At 40.8% G+C, this 16,527-nt stretch overlaps 1 protein-coding gene across 7 annotated transcripts in view; it reads right to left on the reverse strand.

Moving 5' to 3' along the window:
- lrmp (lymphoid-restricted membrane protein) overlaps nt 1-16,527 on the reverse strand; it is a 35,707-nt gene that overhangs the window by 17,038 nt on the left and 2,142 nt on the right. For 2 of the 7 annotated variants that reach the window (XM_051392518.1, XM_051392515.1), the window contains exons 1-19: nt 16,302-16,482; nt 14,656-15,410; nt 12,480-12,590; nt 11,448-11,628; nt 10,014-10,072; nt 9,244-9,319; nt 8,286-8,444; nt 8,080-8,197; nt 7,436-7,486; nt 7,182-7,259; nt 6,849-6,905; nt 6,551-6,610; nt 5,870-5,934; nt 5,507-5,600; nt 4,807-4,953; nt 4,174-4,275; nt 3,306-3,457; nt 1,694-1,805; nt 497-776 (exon numbers count right to left, since the gene is read on the reverse strand). In XM_051392518.1, coding sequence (XP_051248478.1) covers nt 497-776; nt 1,694-1,805; nt 3,306-3,457; nt 4,174-4,275; nt 4,807-4,953; nt 5,507-5,600; nt 5,870-5,934; nt 6,551-6,610; nt 6,849-6,905; nt 7,182-7,259; nt 7,436-7,486; nt 8,080-8,197; nt 8,286-8,444; nt 9,244-9,319; nt 10,014-10,072; nt 11,448-11,628; nt 12,480-12,590; nt 14,656-15,355 — 2,602 coding nt within the window. In that variant the 5' untranslated portion in view covers nt 15,356-15,410; nt 16,302-16,482. Of the gene's footprint in view, nt 1-496; nt 777-1,693; nt 1,806-3,305; nt 3,458-4,173; nt 4,276-4,806; nt 4,954-5,506; nt 5,601-5,869; nt 5,935-6,550; nt 6,611-6,848; nt 6,906-7,181; nt 7,260-7,435; nt 7,487-8,079; nt 8,198-8,285; nt 8,445-9,243; nt 9,320-10,013; nt 10,073-11,447; nt 11,629-12,479; nt 12,591-14,655; nt 15,411-16,301; nt 16,483-16,527 lie in introns of those variants that run through there. The other 5 variants (XM_051392513.1, XM_051392511.1, XM_051392516.1 and 2 more) reach the window with 4 other exon arrangements.

Below are 16,527 nucleotides of genomic sequence, written 5' to 3' on the forward strand. Positions count from 1 at the left end.
TCAAATTCTTGCTGCATGAGGTTTATTTCTACTGTTAATCCTACTGAGATGGATTCAGAGCTAGGAACAAGCTGAGTAGGGGTCAGATTGTGGCTACAAAAATATTAAACTACATTTAGCCTTATTTGGCGTGGCTTCAGGAGGTTTCAGTTAGCCTTGAGCTAATTTGGGTGTAAACTGGATTTTAAAGGCTCAAGGAAGACTCAGCTTTTACTGAGATAAAATCAAAATATTTAATATGCTGACAGGCAATTCAACATAAATAGCTACATGGAAGTATACCAGTATTATTACATTTAGCTGTTCTCTATGAATACATCCAAATCTACATTATATAATCCATTAAGCTTTTACATTAAATTAAGTTATTTAGTTAGAGATGTATTTTTATCATATTCGTCAGACTTTTTCCAAGTTATACAACATTGGCGATAAAAAGTGAAGTGTTGAGTTGTTGGCCTGTAGTCGTTCTGTCAAGCTTGGTGCCCACACTCACCTCGACCCTCTCCTGCTGCACCGTGACCAGGCTGGGCCTCCCCAGAGAGGGCAGACAGAGGAGTGGATGTGTCCCTAACTTCTCCTTCTCCTGCCGTGTCTACCACCGTCCACTTCTCCTCCCCGTCCTCCTCTTCCCCTCTGTCTGTTAATTTATCTACCGTCTCCACAGGTCTGCTGTCCGTTTGCCCACCCTGTTCTCTGCAATTCCTCTCTGCTAACTCGTTCTTCAGGAAGTCTTGAAGGGCGAACTCCTCATCCCAGTCCAAGTCATCTCCAGGCTGAAAAAAGAAACAGAAAGACAGAATGCAATTAACTTTCCAACACATACCCCTGAAAAAAAGATGACACAATACTAGACACATGATTGACAAGTGGATTTTCTGTACTGTTCTTTCCAGAAATCACTCATTAACAAATCTGTCAGCAAAAAATAACAGATTATAGACGTTTCTTTTTAATACTGTTCTATTTGTTGATTAACAAATCCAAGGGAATTACAATTTTAGTGGGTGGTCCCTGATCTATACTAAATAAATGATTACAAAGTGAGAACTGCATTTTTTGTCAAAGCACTTGTTTACTGTATGCAAATCTATCCTGTGCTCATTATGTTTTGCAGTGACAACAATGGTGCTGTAATGGAAATGTTCAAGTTTGCCTCAGTGCATTTTGTGCGAGGAGCAATGCGTAGGTGTGTGGCCACATTTGATTCTCTCTCTCTGTGTGTGTGTGTGTGTGTGTGTGTGTGTGTGTGTGTGTGTGTGTGTGTGTGTGTGTGTGTGTGTGTGTGTACACATGTCCACTTCTGCCGCCAACTCGCACTCAGCTCCCTTCTACCAGATACTCCATCTGTCTGAATACAGTATGAGATCTGTCACTGCTCTCCAAGCAAGCCCTGTAATATCCTTCTATTGTGGGAACTGAATGTTAATACATACAAAAACACATACATGGAAATTAACTTTCATGTATTTTTAACCCAATATGACTTTCATGCCAGTGAACATTTAGTCAGTGTAAGTCAATCCTGCTCATCTCCCAGACAGACATTTATTAAGTATTCTAAAACAATGTATACTGGCAGATTAAGATTAAAATATTACTGCAGAGAATGTGTAAGGAAGTAGGTGCTGCTATATAGTTTTAAAGATTTAAGCCCCTTGATCAGCCCACCCGTCATCCCTTCCTCTCTGACCTCTTCCTCTGGTGCAGGTGTCTGGCATGAGGCCTCTCTGCTGTCCTGAGGAGTCTTTAGCTGCTCCAGCTCCTCACACAGCTGCCGCTTCTGGTTCTCCTGCTCCTGCACCCTGCGTGCAACAATAGGAAATTCATTTGAAAACAAAGCTGAGGAGTTGTTCGTTTTCTAAGATACTTGTGGTAAAAACGCAAAGTACTCTAAACTGTCCCAAAAGATAGAAAATCTTAGCCTAGAAGACAGTACAGTGGACATACTGTACCCAATCCGCAGGCCCATGCAGTGTCCCATTCTGTTGCCCAGGGTGACCAGCGCCAGTTCTCCGACTGGCCCAGTAACGGTTTCTTCACTTCACGGTTTTGTATATCCAGTCCCAGCCTGACCCCCTAGTCTCTGACTACACACAAAATTTCAAATGTGTCCTACAACACAACCCTGATCCTTGCACTTACAGTCCAGTCTTTCTCTGAACATCCCAAACACTCCAGGGCAGGAGGCAGAACTATACTTACAATGAACCCTCTTCAGCTTTCTTTTCTCCCAAACAATAATACAGTTCCTGAGTTTACCCTGGCAACTGAGCACCAGTAAATCCCAGCTGGACAGCCTGACCAGTTTCCCCTCTCTGGTCTGATACTGTACCACACTCACTCAGTTATATATCTGAAGGGGATGGCCGTCTCCATGAACACGCATACAAACAGACACATACACACACAGCACAAGGCAAACCCATCCACAGAGAGTCAGAGTGAAGTCCTAACCCAGACCTAGTGAGGCGGGCCCTTTGGGGTCAGTGAGGTCAGGATGATTGACAGGTCCTTCCTCCACTCAGCACAACTAACTGGCCAACTGAGACAGAACAATGAAGAGCAGAACCCACATTGCAAGGGTCTGATATTAAGTAATGTAAGGTGTTATTCATGTAGAAGTTCTGTAAGTTTAGAAATGTTCTCCAACAGGCAGATCTCCTCTCATGGAAATAATTTCATTGGTTGCATAAAATCCTCTCAAGCTCTTCCCAGTAACTTCTTTTTTTTATTCATTCAGGACCACGTGGCATTTAAGATCCTGGAAACTCTGCAAGCACCCAAACAAGCTTATAGCTATGGGCTTATATGGACTTGGAATGGAAGCTAAACTAACCAGCTAAACTTGATAGTTCATTATGCCTAGCCTGCATTTTTTCCCCCGTAAGTAATTACACTGCTAGATTTAATTGGCTTCTAGCTCTCTTAATGTCTTCTTCAGTAGAATCAATATAACATTACTTAGGCAGAAAATTAAAAAAAACTTTAGCTCTGCCTTCTAGCATTTAATTCAACCACTGAGATCACTGCTGCACAAGAGCAACTCCACTTCAAAGAAATGTTTTCCTACCTTACAGTCAAGTTGTTTTATATTAGCTAGCACAAGATCCACATCAAATCTATCTTTCCCCCCCCATCTTTCTCTGGTATTTCTCTTTCACCTGCCTCTGCTCTCATACCAAATTCTCAAAACAACATCACCCACTTCAGCATTCAGCAGCTCACACGTTTCTGACTGCCCACTGATTTTCACATACATCCACAAAATGTACAGGCAGTACAGACAACTAAGATTTGCTCACCTGACTGAAAGGTGAAGAATTTCAGTGCGGGACCTCCTCATGTTACTGGCCATTTTGATCAGCTCCTTCTCCAACGAGTCTGTATACTGGGCCAGCTGGTCCAGGCTGATGGCCCAGTCTGCCCTTCTCGTGTCCAGCTCGGCCTGCACCGCCTGTGGAAAAACAAGGCCGAGGGGTGAAAGGCCGCAGGGTGATGCACAGCCTGAGTAGCTGCTCGTCTTTTACGCCTTCAAAAAGTTCTGACACCTAACTGACACACAATCTTTTCATGTCAGCCAGCATGCTGAACAACCAACAGAAAACTGACTTGTACTGGTACAGCTCTGCTCCACTAATTTCTGTCTCATTTGGTATGTTTACTGCTGTATGGCAGTACGTGGCTAATGAATGCAGAGTGGCAACAATGCAGGAGGAGGGGGAAAGAGAGAAAGAGAGATGGAGAGATACAGAAAGTTGGAGTGAGGGAGGAGGGGAGTGGGTTGTGTTCATGGTACAACACACTGACTAAATAGCACTGCTTGGATGGGGCCTGTGTGAGTTATATAAGTGAGAGATCTCTAGAGAGGAGAGATAGTGGGTGGGAAGGAGAGAAAGAGCAGATAGGCAATGATAGATAGAAAAAGAGTGCAACAGGTGGAGGGAGAGGAAGATAGAAATCACATTACATAATGTCATGATTCATATATATTTAAGTACTAAAACTGCCATTTTCAGCCTGAAATCAACCCATATGCATATTCTCTCAAAAAGGCTCTTACCCTGCAGTACACTGTGAATCTGCAACGTTTCTTAAGCTTAGGGTCGCAGGTAGGCTGACACTGAACAAAAAACTGAATTGTGTCTGTGAAAGTGTGTGAGTGGGTCTGACCTGGAGACTGGTGTCTTTGTTGCACCCTGACTGTGCGTGGTTGTCCAGCAAGCCTCTAACTGCAGACAAGACAGAGTCGGTTTCTTCTGTGAAATCCCTTTTCTGAGAGACATAAAGGGGAAGCAGGTCATGAGAGCAAAATAGTTTAGGTTATATATTGACAACAATTTGCACAACATTAGACACAATTGCTTGAGACAGAAACAATGTTGACATGCATTCATAAACATAACATCACACTATTCTAATTGTTCTGAGCTCATGTGAGGGCCTAAGCAATCTTAACCTGGTTAACTGTAAGGTTGCCTTTTTTAGCTTTTACTAGGCTGCACCTGAAGCTACAGATGGGAACTACTGAAAAATGAATATGCCTTACATAAAAAGGTACAATTAATATTTTTTTGCATGTGCTATAGCTGATGCTATACTAGTTTTGTGTTGTGTATAAATGACTGACATTTACAGTCACAGCAACCATTTGCAAGTCAAACATAACATAATTCCACATTTTATGGAATAGGACAATGGGATTGTGATACAGATGCAAATTGTCCACTAGTCACCGATCTAAAGTCTGAAGTCAATTTTAGACCAACTGCAGGTCTTCACACACACTTAATCAGACTTGGTTACCAGTTTGTTTAGGAGGCTCTTGAACTCCTGAGCCATGTGTTCAGGGTTAGGCCCCTGCAGCATCAGCAACACCTCCCTGTCCAGTGTTTCATCCAGCGAGCTGGCAAAGCTCATAGTGGTGGACAAATGGTCAACTGCATTAGGGGCCTGCAGGAGATTCCAATATATAGAAATGATCAAAGAGACTTAAGACAGTTACCATCAGTCCAATCATTAGAGACAGGAAGTTCAGAGCACATGAAGAACTGCCTCTAACATTCAGACAGTGCTTTGCATTGTGTGTGAAGTATGTGAGAAGCCCTACAGTCTATGGAAGAAAAAGCTGCAGATGAATCACCTGCCTGTAGGCATAAAACTTCTCAGAACTGCAGCTGGGATCACAGGCACTATAAACTCAGATTACATAACATTGCCAAAACCAGCTGTGTCTATTGAAGTGGTTGGTTAGTGTGAATGTTGTATCTATGTATGGTGCATATGTGTTGCAGCCAACAGTTTGGCTGCTACAAGGGAGATGTCAAGAGGTGCAACAGCCATGAATTCTCTGTCAATTAAATGCCAGAATGTAAAACATAATGAGAGAAGGAATAGGTGAATAAAAAAATATGAGAATGAGAACAGGAACAAGGAGAGAGAAAAAAATAGCATAAAAGAAAAGGTTAGCAAATGAAAAAGACTAACAGAGTAAGGGAGTGCTGACCTCCAGTGGCGACTGTGCCAGAGCCAGTTCTGTCTGCAGGGATCCTGAGCTGCTCTGGTTCAACCTGTAAGCCACCGACAGAGACAGACCAGCCCTGTGAGAGACCAGAGGACAGGGTGAACAGGTGATTACAAACAAAGACCGATTACCACCTTTTCTAATTAAAGAGCTGAACATGCAGAACTCAAAAAGGTTTAATTATAAAAGATACAGTTTGTGGATTCGAGGGTTTCTCTAGTATACATTAATAGTGTGGAAAAATAAAAGGTGACCAGTGTCTACTTTCATTAGTATTCCCTCAACCTTTCAAATATCTCAAACCCCATCACTCGGTCACCCCCAGGATACTCTTGGTTCACTTACCCAGCAAGGTCCGGGTGCATCATCTGCATCTGGGTCTCCAGCTTGCTCTTGTCTGCCCTCAGCAGCTAGAATCAACAGAGACACCAGCATGACTCAGTCTATGACATCAGTTATTTAGAGGGCAACTACATTGCCTACCCTTTCCCCCACTAGAACAAACCTGTTGACCACCAGACCTGTGTGTGGAAGGACAGCAGGTGATTTAATTCCCAGAGTCGGTAAGTCAACTGCTGATAATTGTACCACACTGGACCTAACAGAATTGTCTGTATGCTAAAATGCTGACATTTGTGTGCAAGAATATTACATTTACGTATTTATTCATATACATTTCGGAAAATAACTACTTTAACTTTATGGTCAATATTTATAATCTATTTGTTACTATTTGGTTTTCAAGACTTAAGACATTGGATATGCTTTTAAAATGACCAATTTATTTGGTGACTCTTTTCAAATCTTACTGATCAAATCACTATTTGATTTTCTACCAACTAATTTCAGCTTAAAAAGTGGTGGAAGTAGACAAAATGGTTTGTAAGGAGCATATAAAATGGCTGCACTGGCATGAGGAAATAGCAAGCAAAGAGATCTGCTACATGTGAAAGCAGTAAAAGAGCATCTTAGAGAAAGAAGATGGGGTTGATACGTAGAAACTAAAAAATATTTTAATTCACTGACCTCTGTGATGGACGAGTATTCCTCCACTGCTGACTTGAGCTCATTTATCAGTCTGCTTTTCTGTAAAAGGAGGTAAAAGACACAAGACCAGTTTGAGTTTTTTAGTGTAACAGAAAAGAGGACAAGAATAAGTTGCCCTTACCGTTAATTTATCATCAGCAAAACGATTGCTAGACTGTACATGTTTTTGCATTGAAGTGTTGGATTCAAGCTATTTAATGTATAGAATGATCATAACTGCCACAAATAGCTTTATAGTGATAGTAACATGGATATATGTATATAATAAGGTACTGACCTCCAGTATCACAGCTTCCTTTTCATTGACGACAGCATCAAAAGAGTGAATTTGCACCTGAGGACGGGGAAAGGGCAGTTACATAATACAAAGAAAGCACAGTACAATGGGAATACAGTAGACACAGTATTTCTAATGTGCCTGAGACAGATTTACAATACTAAGGTTATTTTATGAGGAAGTAGGCCAGATATACACTCAAAAATGGCTGAGGGTGAGGAAGAAAGAATTAGAGAAAGACACTGTGTGAGGGTAGTCTGGAAAGGCAGAGATGGGATGTAATAATGCAGAACAAGATATAAAAATGATAATGGCCAGATATTAAAAAGGTACCTGAAGGTCAGCGTTAATGTCACACAGCTCTGCTATTCTCCTCTGAAGCTCGTCTGTCTCCATGGTGACCTTGAAGTTCTGGGGAGCAAAGGGGAGTTGGGGCAGCTGGTCACATCCTTTTATGAGAAAACTTGTAACAATATACTCTCTGTAAGCTGTATGAGTGGGTGAGTACTGCTGGTTCACTGTGAAGTCAAGTCATTGATTTTACTGTCAACTCCTCCGACCACAGTCCTCTTTGGAAAGTGAAGTACCTCTTCCTGAAGAGAAGCAATCTTGGCAATGAGACTCTGGTTTTCTCTCTCCTGAAAAGAAGAAAAACAATCAATAGCAACTATGGAAATGAATGCTCAGTCCTAAAATTTCTGCTCTATCACAACCTGACAATGTGACTGCACTGACTGCAAAACAAATTCCTTAAAATAATGTAAAATTTGTTGTTACACGCAACCACATTTACCTTTATACATAATTGCTGCATGCTGCAAAATCCTATGTACAAAAACTTAAGGCAGAAACACATGAAAATAAATTACACAAGATTTTCCAAAACATTTTGCTTTGGAATAGCGTGCGATTGTCTAATCAAATCCCTGCAATGCAATACAAAAGAAAAAAAGACATGGCTCTATTTTCCAGCCACAAGAAGTAATGAAAGTGGCACAGTTTTGCAAGGCTATATTGAGTGCCAAGCATTTTAAATCTTATTTCAAATGTGGTCAGCAATAGTTGAATGCTTTGACTGACTGCAATACAATACATTTCAGCTACAATGTCTAAACATTGTGTAAGAAGCCCTTATAAGAAAACAACAGATGCATGTTATTTGTATGCACCTCAACATGCAAGCCAAATGCATTTTTATATATCATCTTTGTGCTGTCTGAGTTTGACTGACCACATATTTGCTGTGTGCGGAGGCGCGAGCTCTGCCTTCCTCCGTACAGCTCAGAGTGGCCTTCATCTCCTCCACTTCATCCTTCAGCATCTTCTCCTTCTGAGCCAGCTGCTGGTTACTGTGCAAGGGGATTAACAGACATGGAAATCTACAAACCACTGCTACAATAAATCTGTGCTGTGTATTTGCATGCAAGTGTATCTTACACCCTGGTCTGATTGCGTAGGTCCTCATTTTCCTCTGCCAGCTTCTGGTTGCTGTCTTCCATACCCTCCACCACCTGTTTCAGCTTCTTCACCTCCTCCTGGAGCTTTTGGTTGCTCATCTGAAGGTCAGCAACACAATACACCAGCTCTGATGTCTCACTAAGGAGAGAAACAGATAAACACATATGTGCGAGGTTTAAAATGTGCCGGAGTGCCACCTCCTAACATCCAAATGGCATCATCAGAGCTCAGCTCCATCTCAGTATCAAAGCTTTGCCAACTCTCCCCCTTTTGGCTTGAACGATCTGCTTTCAGAAAGTGTCTCACACTGACCAAACAAATATACGCTGCTTTTCTTTGACTTTATTTAATAGCAGTGGCCATAACATAGTAGCAGGATCACTGTGTGTTTCAAAATTGAAAGAGGGGCTGTGCACAATTTACATATCTGGCACAGCAATAATAACTTGTTGTTGTTGCGGCATTGTGATGTTACGGTATACTTATTAAAAGCTAAATGCTTTTCTGCACAGCAAACAGGAAAACTGTTGCATACAGAGATTCTAACTTATCCAACTAAACAGTGAAATTATTGGGTCCAGCACCATCAAAGCAGAAGATTTATGTCCAAATTTTGTTTCCTCTGGAGAATCATAATCTTTTTTGTCAAGTGGATTATTACCAGGGGTTTTTAGTTTTGCAGCTTAAAAGTATTATGATTTGCAGCAGTGGCATTACTGCAACCATGGAACCTATCTAATCACCTAAGTTACTAAAAAGAAGGCAACAGATAGTTGGCCTAATAATAAAAACACTATTTATTGTACTAAGCTAATGAGAAGATACTGTAGTTGTCAGTGTAAACATATTCTTAGTCTTCCCCCTTCAAAAATAAAAGTGTTGTATTTCCTATTTACACAAACATAGACACTCACACTAATTCACACATGTCACTTACAATTCTGCTCTGGATGCCTCCCCTCCAAAGGCCTCGAGGCTTCCTGAGGTCATATTGAGCAGCATGGACCTCTTGGCTAAAACACACAGATCCAAGAGTATTAAAGCTCCAGAGGGCTGTACTATGAAGCAAGATAACTGGCTTATCCAGGTATATTCAGGAGTAACTCTGATGTCAGGTGTAACTTCCAGCTTAACTCCTACTACAGAAAGGTGGATACGTTTTCGTTAAGTTACCACATCCATCTAGGAAATTTACTGCTGACGTATTCAATCATAGCACTAATTAAAGAAGAGTCTGTAAGAGAAAAATAGAGAACCTACACCAGGAGCACTGTAATTTTACTTATGAATTTACTCTGTCTACAATGCACTGCCAACAATCCTCCCTGTCTTTGTTGGCCCCTACTACGGTAAGATTATTCTGTTAACTTTTAAACTGCTCATATCCCGATATTATCTTAGTACACTCTTCTGGGAACAAATTTGAGCCATTATGAAAAAAATGCACTGCAGAACACATCCTTTTAGCGAATGCGCACAATCTCAGATTAAGTTGACATCAACTTTAATAACTAACATCATAATCCCTGTTGTAGTACCGTGTACACCAGCGTGGGCAATCAGTTTGTCAACTTGGACTTTCCTGATAACCCTGTGTTATCTGAGTAGGTTCCTTTATAGTACAGCCACAGGTGTCATCTAAATTAGATGTGGGTACAGTACAAGGAAATGAAAAGCAAACACATGAGTGAATCTGTGAACACTCACCACACAGACTTTCTCTGAGTTTGACTGAGTCCTGAATGATGTCTTCAGTTGGCTCTTCCCTGAGATACAACAGAGATATCAAACATCAAAATGTGCAAAATCAATTACTCTCATGACCTTTTTCTAGGATTTGGCAGTCATGCACTATGCTGTTGCTCCTGAAAACATGTTTGAAATGATGAAACTGTTTCAAGTGTTTATTTTTTGGTGCCTGGCACACCAAGCACTGCAAGAGGTCAGCTCTCAGTCTGAAACTCATTTCTCAGTTATAATAGAGTGTGTGGTTAGCCCCTTCATATATATAAGCACATATTCACCCACAGTTGACGCAGGGACCCTTTGGTTTACTCAGTTAGCTTTATTTAAAGCCCAAACATAACGCCAAGATGCATCATCTCTCACAGATTTGTCAAAATGACCACTTGCATAAGAGATAAATAATATGGCATGAAGATTAAACATTTAGACTTTCAATTTTAATCCTCTATGTGAGTCACATCAAATTAAACCATAGGTGTAAAATTCACATTTGATATAGACCTGACAGAGTGTACTTGGTGATTCACAACTGCCTCCAAGACAAGAGACAAGATGCACACAGCTTAAACTAAGAGGGAAAAAAATTCTCACCATCTCTCATCTGATGCGTAACCCGCCTACACAATATCTACTTGCGTAATTCAAAAACAGTATATGAAAGGCTAAAAAGCAAGCACAGGACTGGTAAAGACGGTGCAACTGCAACTACAACTTTGTAGAAGGAAACAGCACATATGTGCAGCCAAATTACTAATTATTATTTGGTCTCACACAAAAAAGACAGCAACAACCATTTGTCAAAAATCTGGTCATAATTCTATTTTAAAAGATGCAAAAAAGAAGGCCTTCTGTCCTTTTGTCCCTCTCACTTTCACAAAAAAAGAAACAAATGACTGCACAAACTGTTACAGTTTCAGGGCTCCACCAAGAAACCTTCTTCAACTTTCACACCTTTAATTTAAAATACTCTCTCTCTTGCAAGACAAAAACATGAACAGACGAAAACGGTGCCAGCAGAAATCTTATCTTATCCAAAAATGAATTCACTATTGATTTATAATTCCCTACTGACAGCCTAAATGATTAAAATGTTATCTTTCATCCACACATAGGAAGGACACAGCATGAACAGCACAGCTAGACCTGGATTCTTGCTGGATTCATCTTGCTTAAGGCCAAGAGTTTGACCTCAGATGTTCCAGGATGATCGCTCACCAAGCTACCCACCCTTAACCTCAAAGTCTCATTTTAAACCACATGTGCATAACATTTAAATATTTTCCTCTCAAAAACTAGACACCTGAACTTAAAAACGTTGAAAATTCTAAATTCTAAATAAAGGCTCATATACATATATGAACAAAACAAGAATTCAGAATGTCTGCTTTTCAGTACCCGTTGTTGCGGCAATCATCAATCCACTCCCTCATGACGGCGTGATATGTGTCCAGGTCTATGGAAACGTCTTTGTGCTCTGGATCGAGCATGTTGCAAAGTTCCTCCAGTCCACTGTCTTCTGAGCTGCGACTGGTGGTGTGCCGCAAATAGTCTACAATGTGAGACACGTACACTTTACCTGGAAGATGACAGTAACAGACACTTTTAATATAAAAAGTATACCCTGCTAGAACTGCGTTGTCAATACATTACAAGATTTATTTTGTGTAGGCAGCAAAATCATTAACTATAGTGATAGTAAGAATCACGCTTACATTTTTTTGTGGTTAGTTTCACTTCAATATTTTATTTATTTATTTATTTTTTATTCTTCAGACTTCACACAGTTATCACAGCAGGAGTCAAAACTGTGGACTAGTTTTCTTTCCTCTGACAGGAATGCATTCAATGGCAGCAGCTTTACAAATTGAATGAATAATTTCTTCGCCCCAATAACTGGAAAAGTTCCACATACTGTATCTACTACCATTTTCACATGTTTACATATGGTACTGTTACCCAAAACTGTTCAGTTTCCACAGAAATAGTTCCATTAAACACATTCAAAATCTAATGAAGTTAGATCAGACCTATCAGGTCTGAATCCCATTTTAGCTGAAGACTTAAGTCATTTTTTATTTTTTTGCAATCAAATCCTGAGGTGAAGGTAAAAGAACAAAAATGGTTATGGTCTTCTCTTCTTCCGCTACCCTGCCACACAAGATGCATGACTCCAGAAAAGCATTAAAAATGTATCTGAACAGATGAGAAAACTTGAATGATACAGAGATAAAAGGAGCAGATTTGTGTCATCATTGCTAGGAGGCACAAGAGACAACGCTGATATTGTGTGACTCTCTGCGCCGAAAAACAGTCATACTATATTGACAAGTTAAAATTTATCATTAGGCTGCCATATTTAGCTTGTTGGAAGACTGAAATGCATGACCCAACCATTAGTGACCATGTGACTGGTGTGTGTGGGCGTACCTCGGCGTTGTGTATCACAGGCATGGAAGATGGTATCAAGCAGATTCTCCTCACAGATGAGGCTGATTTCTGCCATATTCTCCTTCCTGTTTTCAGAGGCCAGTGAGGATCCTGAGCATGAATATGCAACACAAGCATACCAAATACACAGTGTATTCAGTTGCAGAGCAAAGCAAGCACATGATACATTTTCCTTTAGGCACAGCAACTAATAACATCATGATAGCCTGAGTCTAGGGCTTGAAATTAACCTTTTTCTTCAGTGTCCTGCAACGATCCCAAGTTCTACTTTCAACTGACCCAAGATTAAAAACCAATTGTCCCAAATTGACGATAATAAGTATAGTTTAATAACTTTGTTTCAGTCATTTGCATCACTTCAGTGACTCACTCTGGACTGCCATAGAAGTTCTGCTAGTTGTCCCCTGCACTTATATCTGAATAAAAATTCAAAATCATCCTAGGTGTTTAGCCACAATCAGTTTTTCATTATTCGTTTTTTAGTTTTTTACAACAACATTTAAGTTGTTACAGTCAGAAAGGAAGGAACATCTGTGTTAGAACTGTAATGATATATATCAGTACACAGCCTATAATATTTTTTAAAAGTGCATTTTAATCGCAAAAAAACATCCCTGCAAACTGTTCCTGATAGGTATACAGTGATGGTAATTAATCACAAACTCACTACAGGGACATCGTATGTTTGAAATGAGTAAAAAGGTAAAAAAAGGTTAATAAATACTAAAACTGTTTAAAGCTCCTACAAGGAACTTTCATTGGATTCTGGTTGCCACAAAAGTAGTAGTGTTTCTACCGCCTTGTTTCATTGATTTCAATGGAAAATCAGACCAAATGCGACCCAGTGGTGAGGATTAGGAATAACTGTATAGAAATAGCCAATCCTGTCCCTGATGGTCTTGTTTGTTTATGTAGGTCATATGGAGGCATCAGTATTAAATTCATTAACAGACTGTTTCAAAAAACTCCTTGTAGTACGTTTAAATATTTACAAGCTCAAATTAACTATTTACAAATAAGCTAAAGGATCACCCTAATCCAGAAAGAGAGTGAACGAGAAGGTCAAACAAACTATTTACATATAGGATAAGGATCATCAAAACAGACTTTAAGACATGACAGAACTCATCTTAAGGCCCTTATCAACTCTGAATTTGGAGCTTTTGTGGCCCCTGGAGTTTTGAAGCCTATGATTTTTATATTTGTAACCTTTTCAGCACCAATGTTGTTTCTCTGGAAGTAAACATAGACTGGAATTTGGAATTTTCATGTTTTTGTTTGTAGTAAGTCTGTTCATTCTTCCATTTCCATTCCACTGCAATTTCCCAGCTTGGGATCATTAAAGTATATCTATCTATCTATTTTATAAAGTAAATGCATTCTCCATCCTCCTTTAGATCTTCAACCTAAACTTTCTGTCCAGGAATCAGCATGTCAAGCATTTCTTGCTGGTTCCAATATTAAGTAGGTAAGTTTTATAAAAATAACTTAAATTGAATTAACCTTAATTATATTCTGCCATTACTACATGAGACAGATAATACACAAAAGGTTCCTCTGGCTTGTTCTAGCACTTCTAATGGCATTTGCAAGAACCCACTAGGCCTGCACGAAAACAACCAATCAGAGCCAAGAAAGATAGTTGATTGTTGAGTCTCATTCCCAGCATCAGTATCTGACAACCTGGGAATGAGACTCAACAAAGCCACCAACCCAGAGTGTCTTTCTTTCTTTCGTCTGATTGGTTATTTTTGTTCAGGCACGGTGGATCCTTGCAAATGCCATTAGAAGTGCTAGAACAAGTCAATGGAATCAGATTTTTGCAGCTTTAAATTATAAACTGAAGTTAAGACCAAATAATCAATTTTGTTTATGCAAAAAAAATGTTAACTTGAGGTCCACTTTTTCCAGAGCTTGCACCTGCATCTCACACCTTATTAGTGGATGGACAACAAGGAAAAACTATCAGCTGCTGAAGGCCATGAAATCTCCCTAAAAGCTCTGAAAAAAGATAGTAAGTGGGCCTTTAGTTAGGTTTTTTTTCCCCCCAAGGTCATGAATGAACTTTCACACTCAATCCATCTTGTGTTCGCTGAAAGTACGCTGCTACAAAAACTTGCACATCCCCAGCTGACCAGCAGACATTTCTCCATACCTCCATCTCCCATGGACAGTCTTTTCACAACCAGAGCGGGGTAGGGCAGCTCACAATCCAAGTTCCCCGTATCGGCTGAGCAGAAGTTGAGGTTGTAGGAGAGCGTGCTGTGGTTTGGGGTGAAGGTACGAGACAGAGGCGGGCTCCTGCTCGGCCTCTCACTCTCAGGCTGCGCCGACTGGGGTCCTCGTGTAAATGTAAAGTAAGGGGAGTCTTTGGACTGGCCCGTGGGTGTAGAACAGGACCTCTGCCATGTCTTAACTTGTCTTAAATCACTCCCATCAGCACCTCTCCTCTCCCCCAGAGTGCTAGTGATAGTGTATGTGACGTTAGCTGGCATGGAGGGATTGCATGCAGGGGTGGAAGGGGTGGACAGAGGGACCGAGGGACCCAGGCTGATCCTCTGGGAGGCTGCAGAGCTCGGCATTCCCATCCCTTTCCCTTTCCCTTTCCCCTTCTCCTTTGCTCTCTCCTTCCCCCTCTCCCCCTCGTCTCTGTGGATGGCCCCTTTCTTCAGGATGGCTTCCAGGTTGTGCCTGAGGCCACACTGTGGGCTGTCGTAACTGCTGGAGGAGAGTTTGGGAATCTGGAACGGTGAATTGGGCTCTCGATCACCACGCCACTGAATGGTCTGCAGTTTGCGGCAGATGCTGTCCACGGGGTTGTGGCGACGATTCGGCTGCGGCGTGTAATATTCCATGCTGCTGAAGGCAGAGCTGCAGTGCTGGCTTCCTGGCTAGAGGAGAGGCTGAAGTCTGAGGAGAGAGAATCAGAAAATATTTAGTTTATTTAAAAGAATATAGAAATATAAAACACTGAGGGGCCATGGTTATTTTGCATAGTGGAACCCCAACACTGCATAGCATAGTGTAACACTATGATGTACTGTATAACTGGCAGATTCAGTCTGTATAGGACCCTTGGCATGGATTCAGTAGATATCATAGACATGAGGTCTTGTGTTAAGAACTCTAAAACAAGCAGGCAAGAAAGGACTGAAGACAGAAAGAAGATGGAGAGGAAAGAAAAGAGATAAAGACAAATGTTAACCTCCCTAATCACACAAACAGCTTAATAAAAAAAGGACCAAACACTACATGATAGGAGTCTATACAAGTTAGTATACATGAAAACCAGTCCACAAGGTTTCAGATTTTAAATCGTGACTTCTGAAAGACTAAAGCAAATGGGTTCAAATCCGAAGGAGCGCCTACTCAGGCTCCAGGTGTGCAACCAAGCTAATTAATCAGTTAGCTTACCAGTTTTACACACAATATCATTTATTCCAGTTTAATATACGTCTCATTTTCTAACACAACTCCCGGTAGTTAAAATAAAATCTGAAACATGGATAGCACACTTAATTTCTTTACAGTACATTTTTAGGAAAAGCGACATTTTATCAAAAAATAAGCAAAACAAACGTATTTAAATATGTAGCAAATAAAAAGTGCCTGGCTACGACAGTCACACTACAGGAACATTTTTTATTTATTTTTTTGAAATGTCGTCAAAAACGACTCGAGCGCACATTTAGGTCTATACAAACCTAACGCACCTGACCACCTGAAGTCTAAGAAAGCCACGGTCTGTGTTTACTCTCTCAAACTGCCTTGGTGTGCTAGCAGGATATACATCTTTGTTACCTTGTAAAGCTTGTACGAGCAAATATCCGCGACGAAATGTTTGGCCAACTGTCCATTCGCACACAGACTGCACGCGCACAGGTAGTTTACAGCCCAGCGCTCGAGACAGAGAGAGTTAAAAGCTCCGCGGGTGTTCACGACTCTAAAAATGAGCCAGCACCCCCTCCCTGCGACCTGAGGGGGACACAGCACCCGATATAACAGGCTGCAACTCCGCATGTATGCT

This window comes from Dicentrarchus labrax, unplaced genomic scaffold (genome assembly GCF_905237075.1).
Source record: "Dicentrarchus labrax unplaced genomic scaffold, dlabrax2021, whole genome shotgun sequence".
Lineage (NCBI taxonomy): Eukaryota > Metazoa > Chordata > Actinopteri > Moronidae > Dicentrarchus > Dicentrarchus labrax.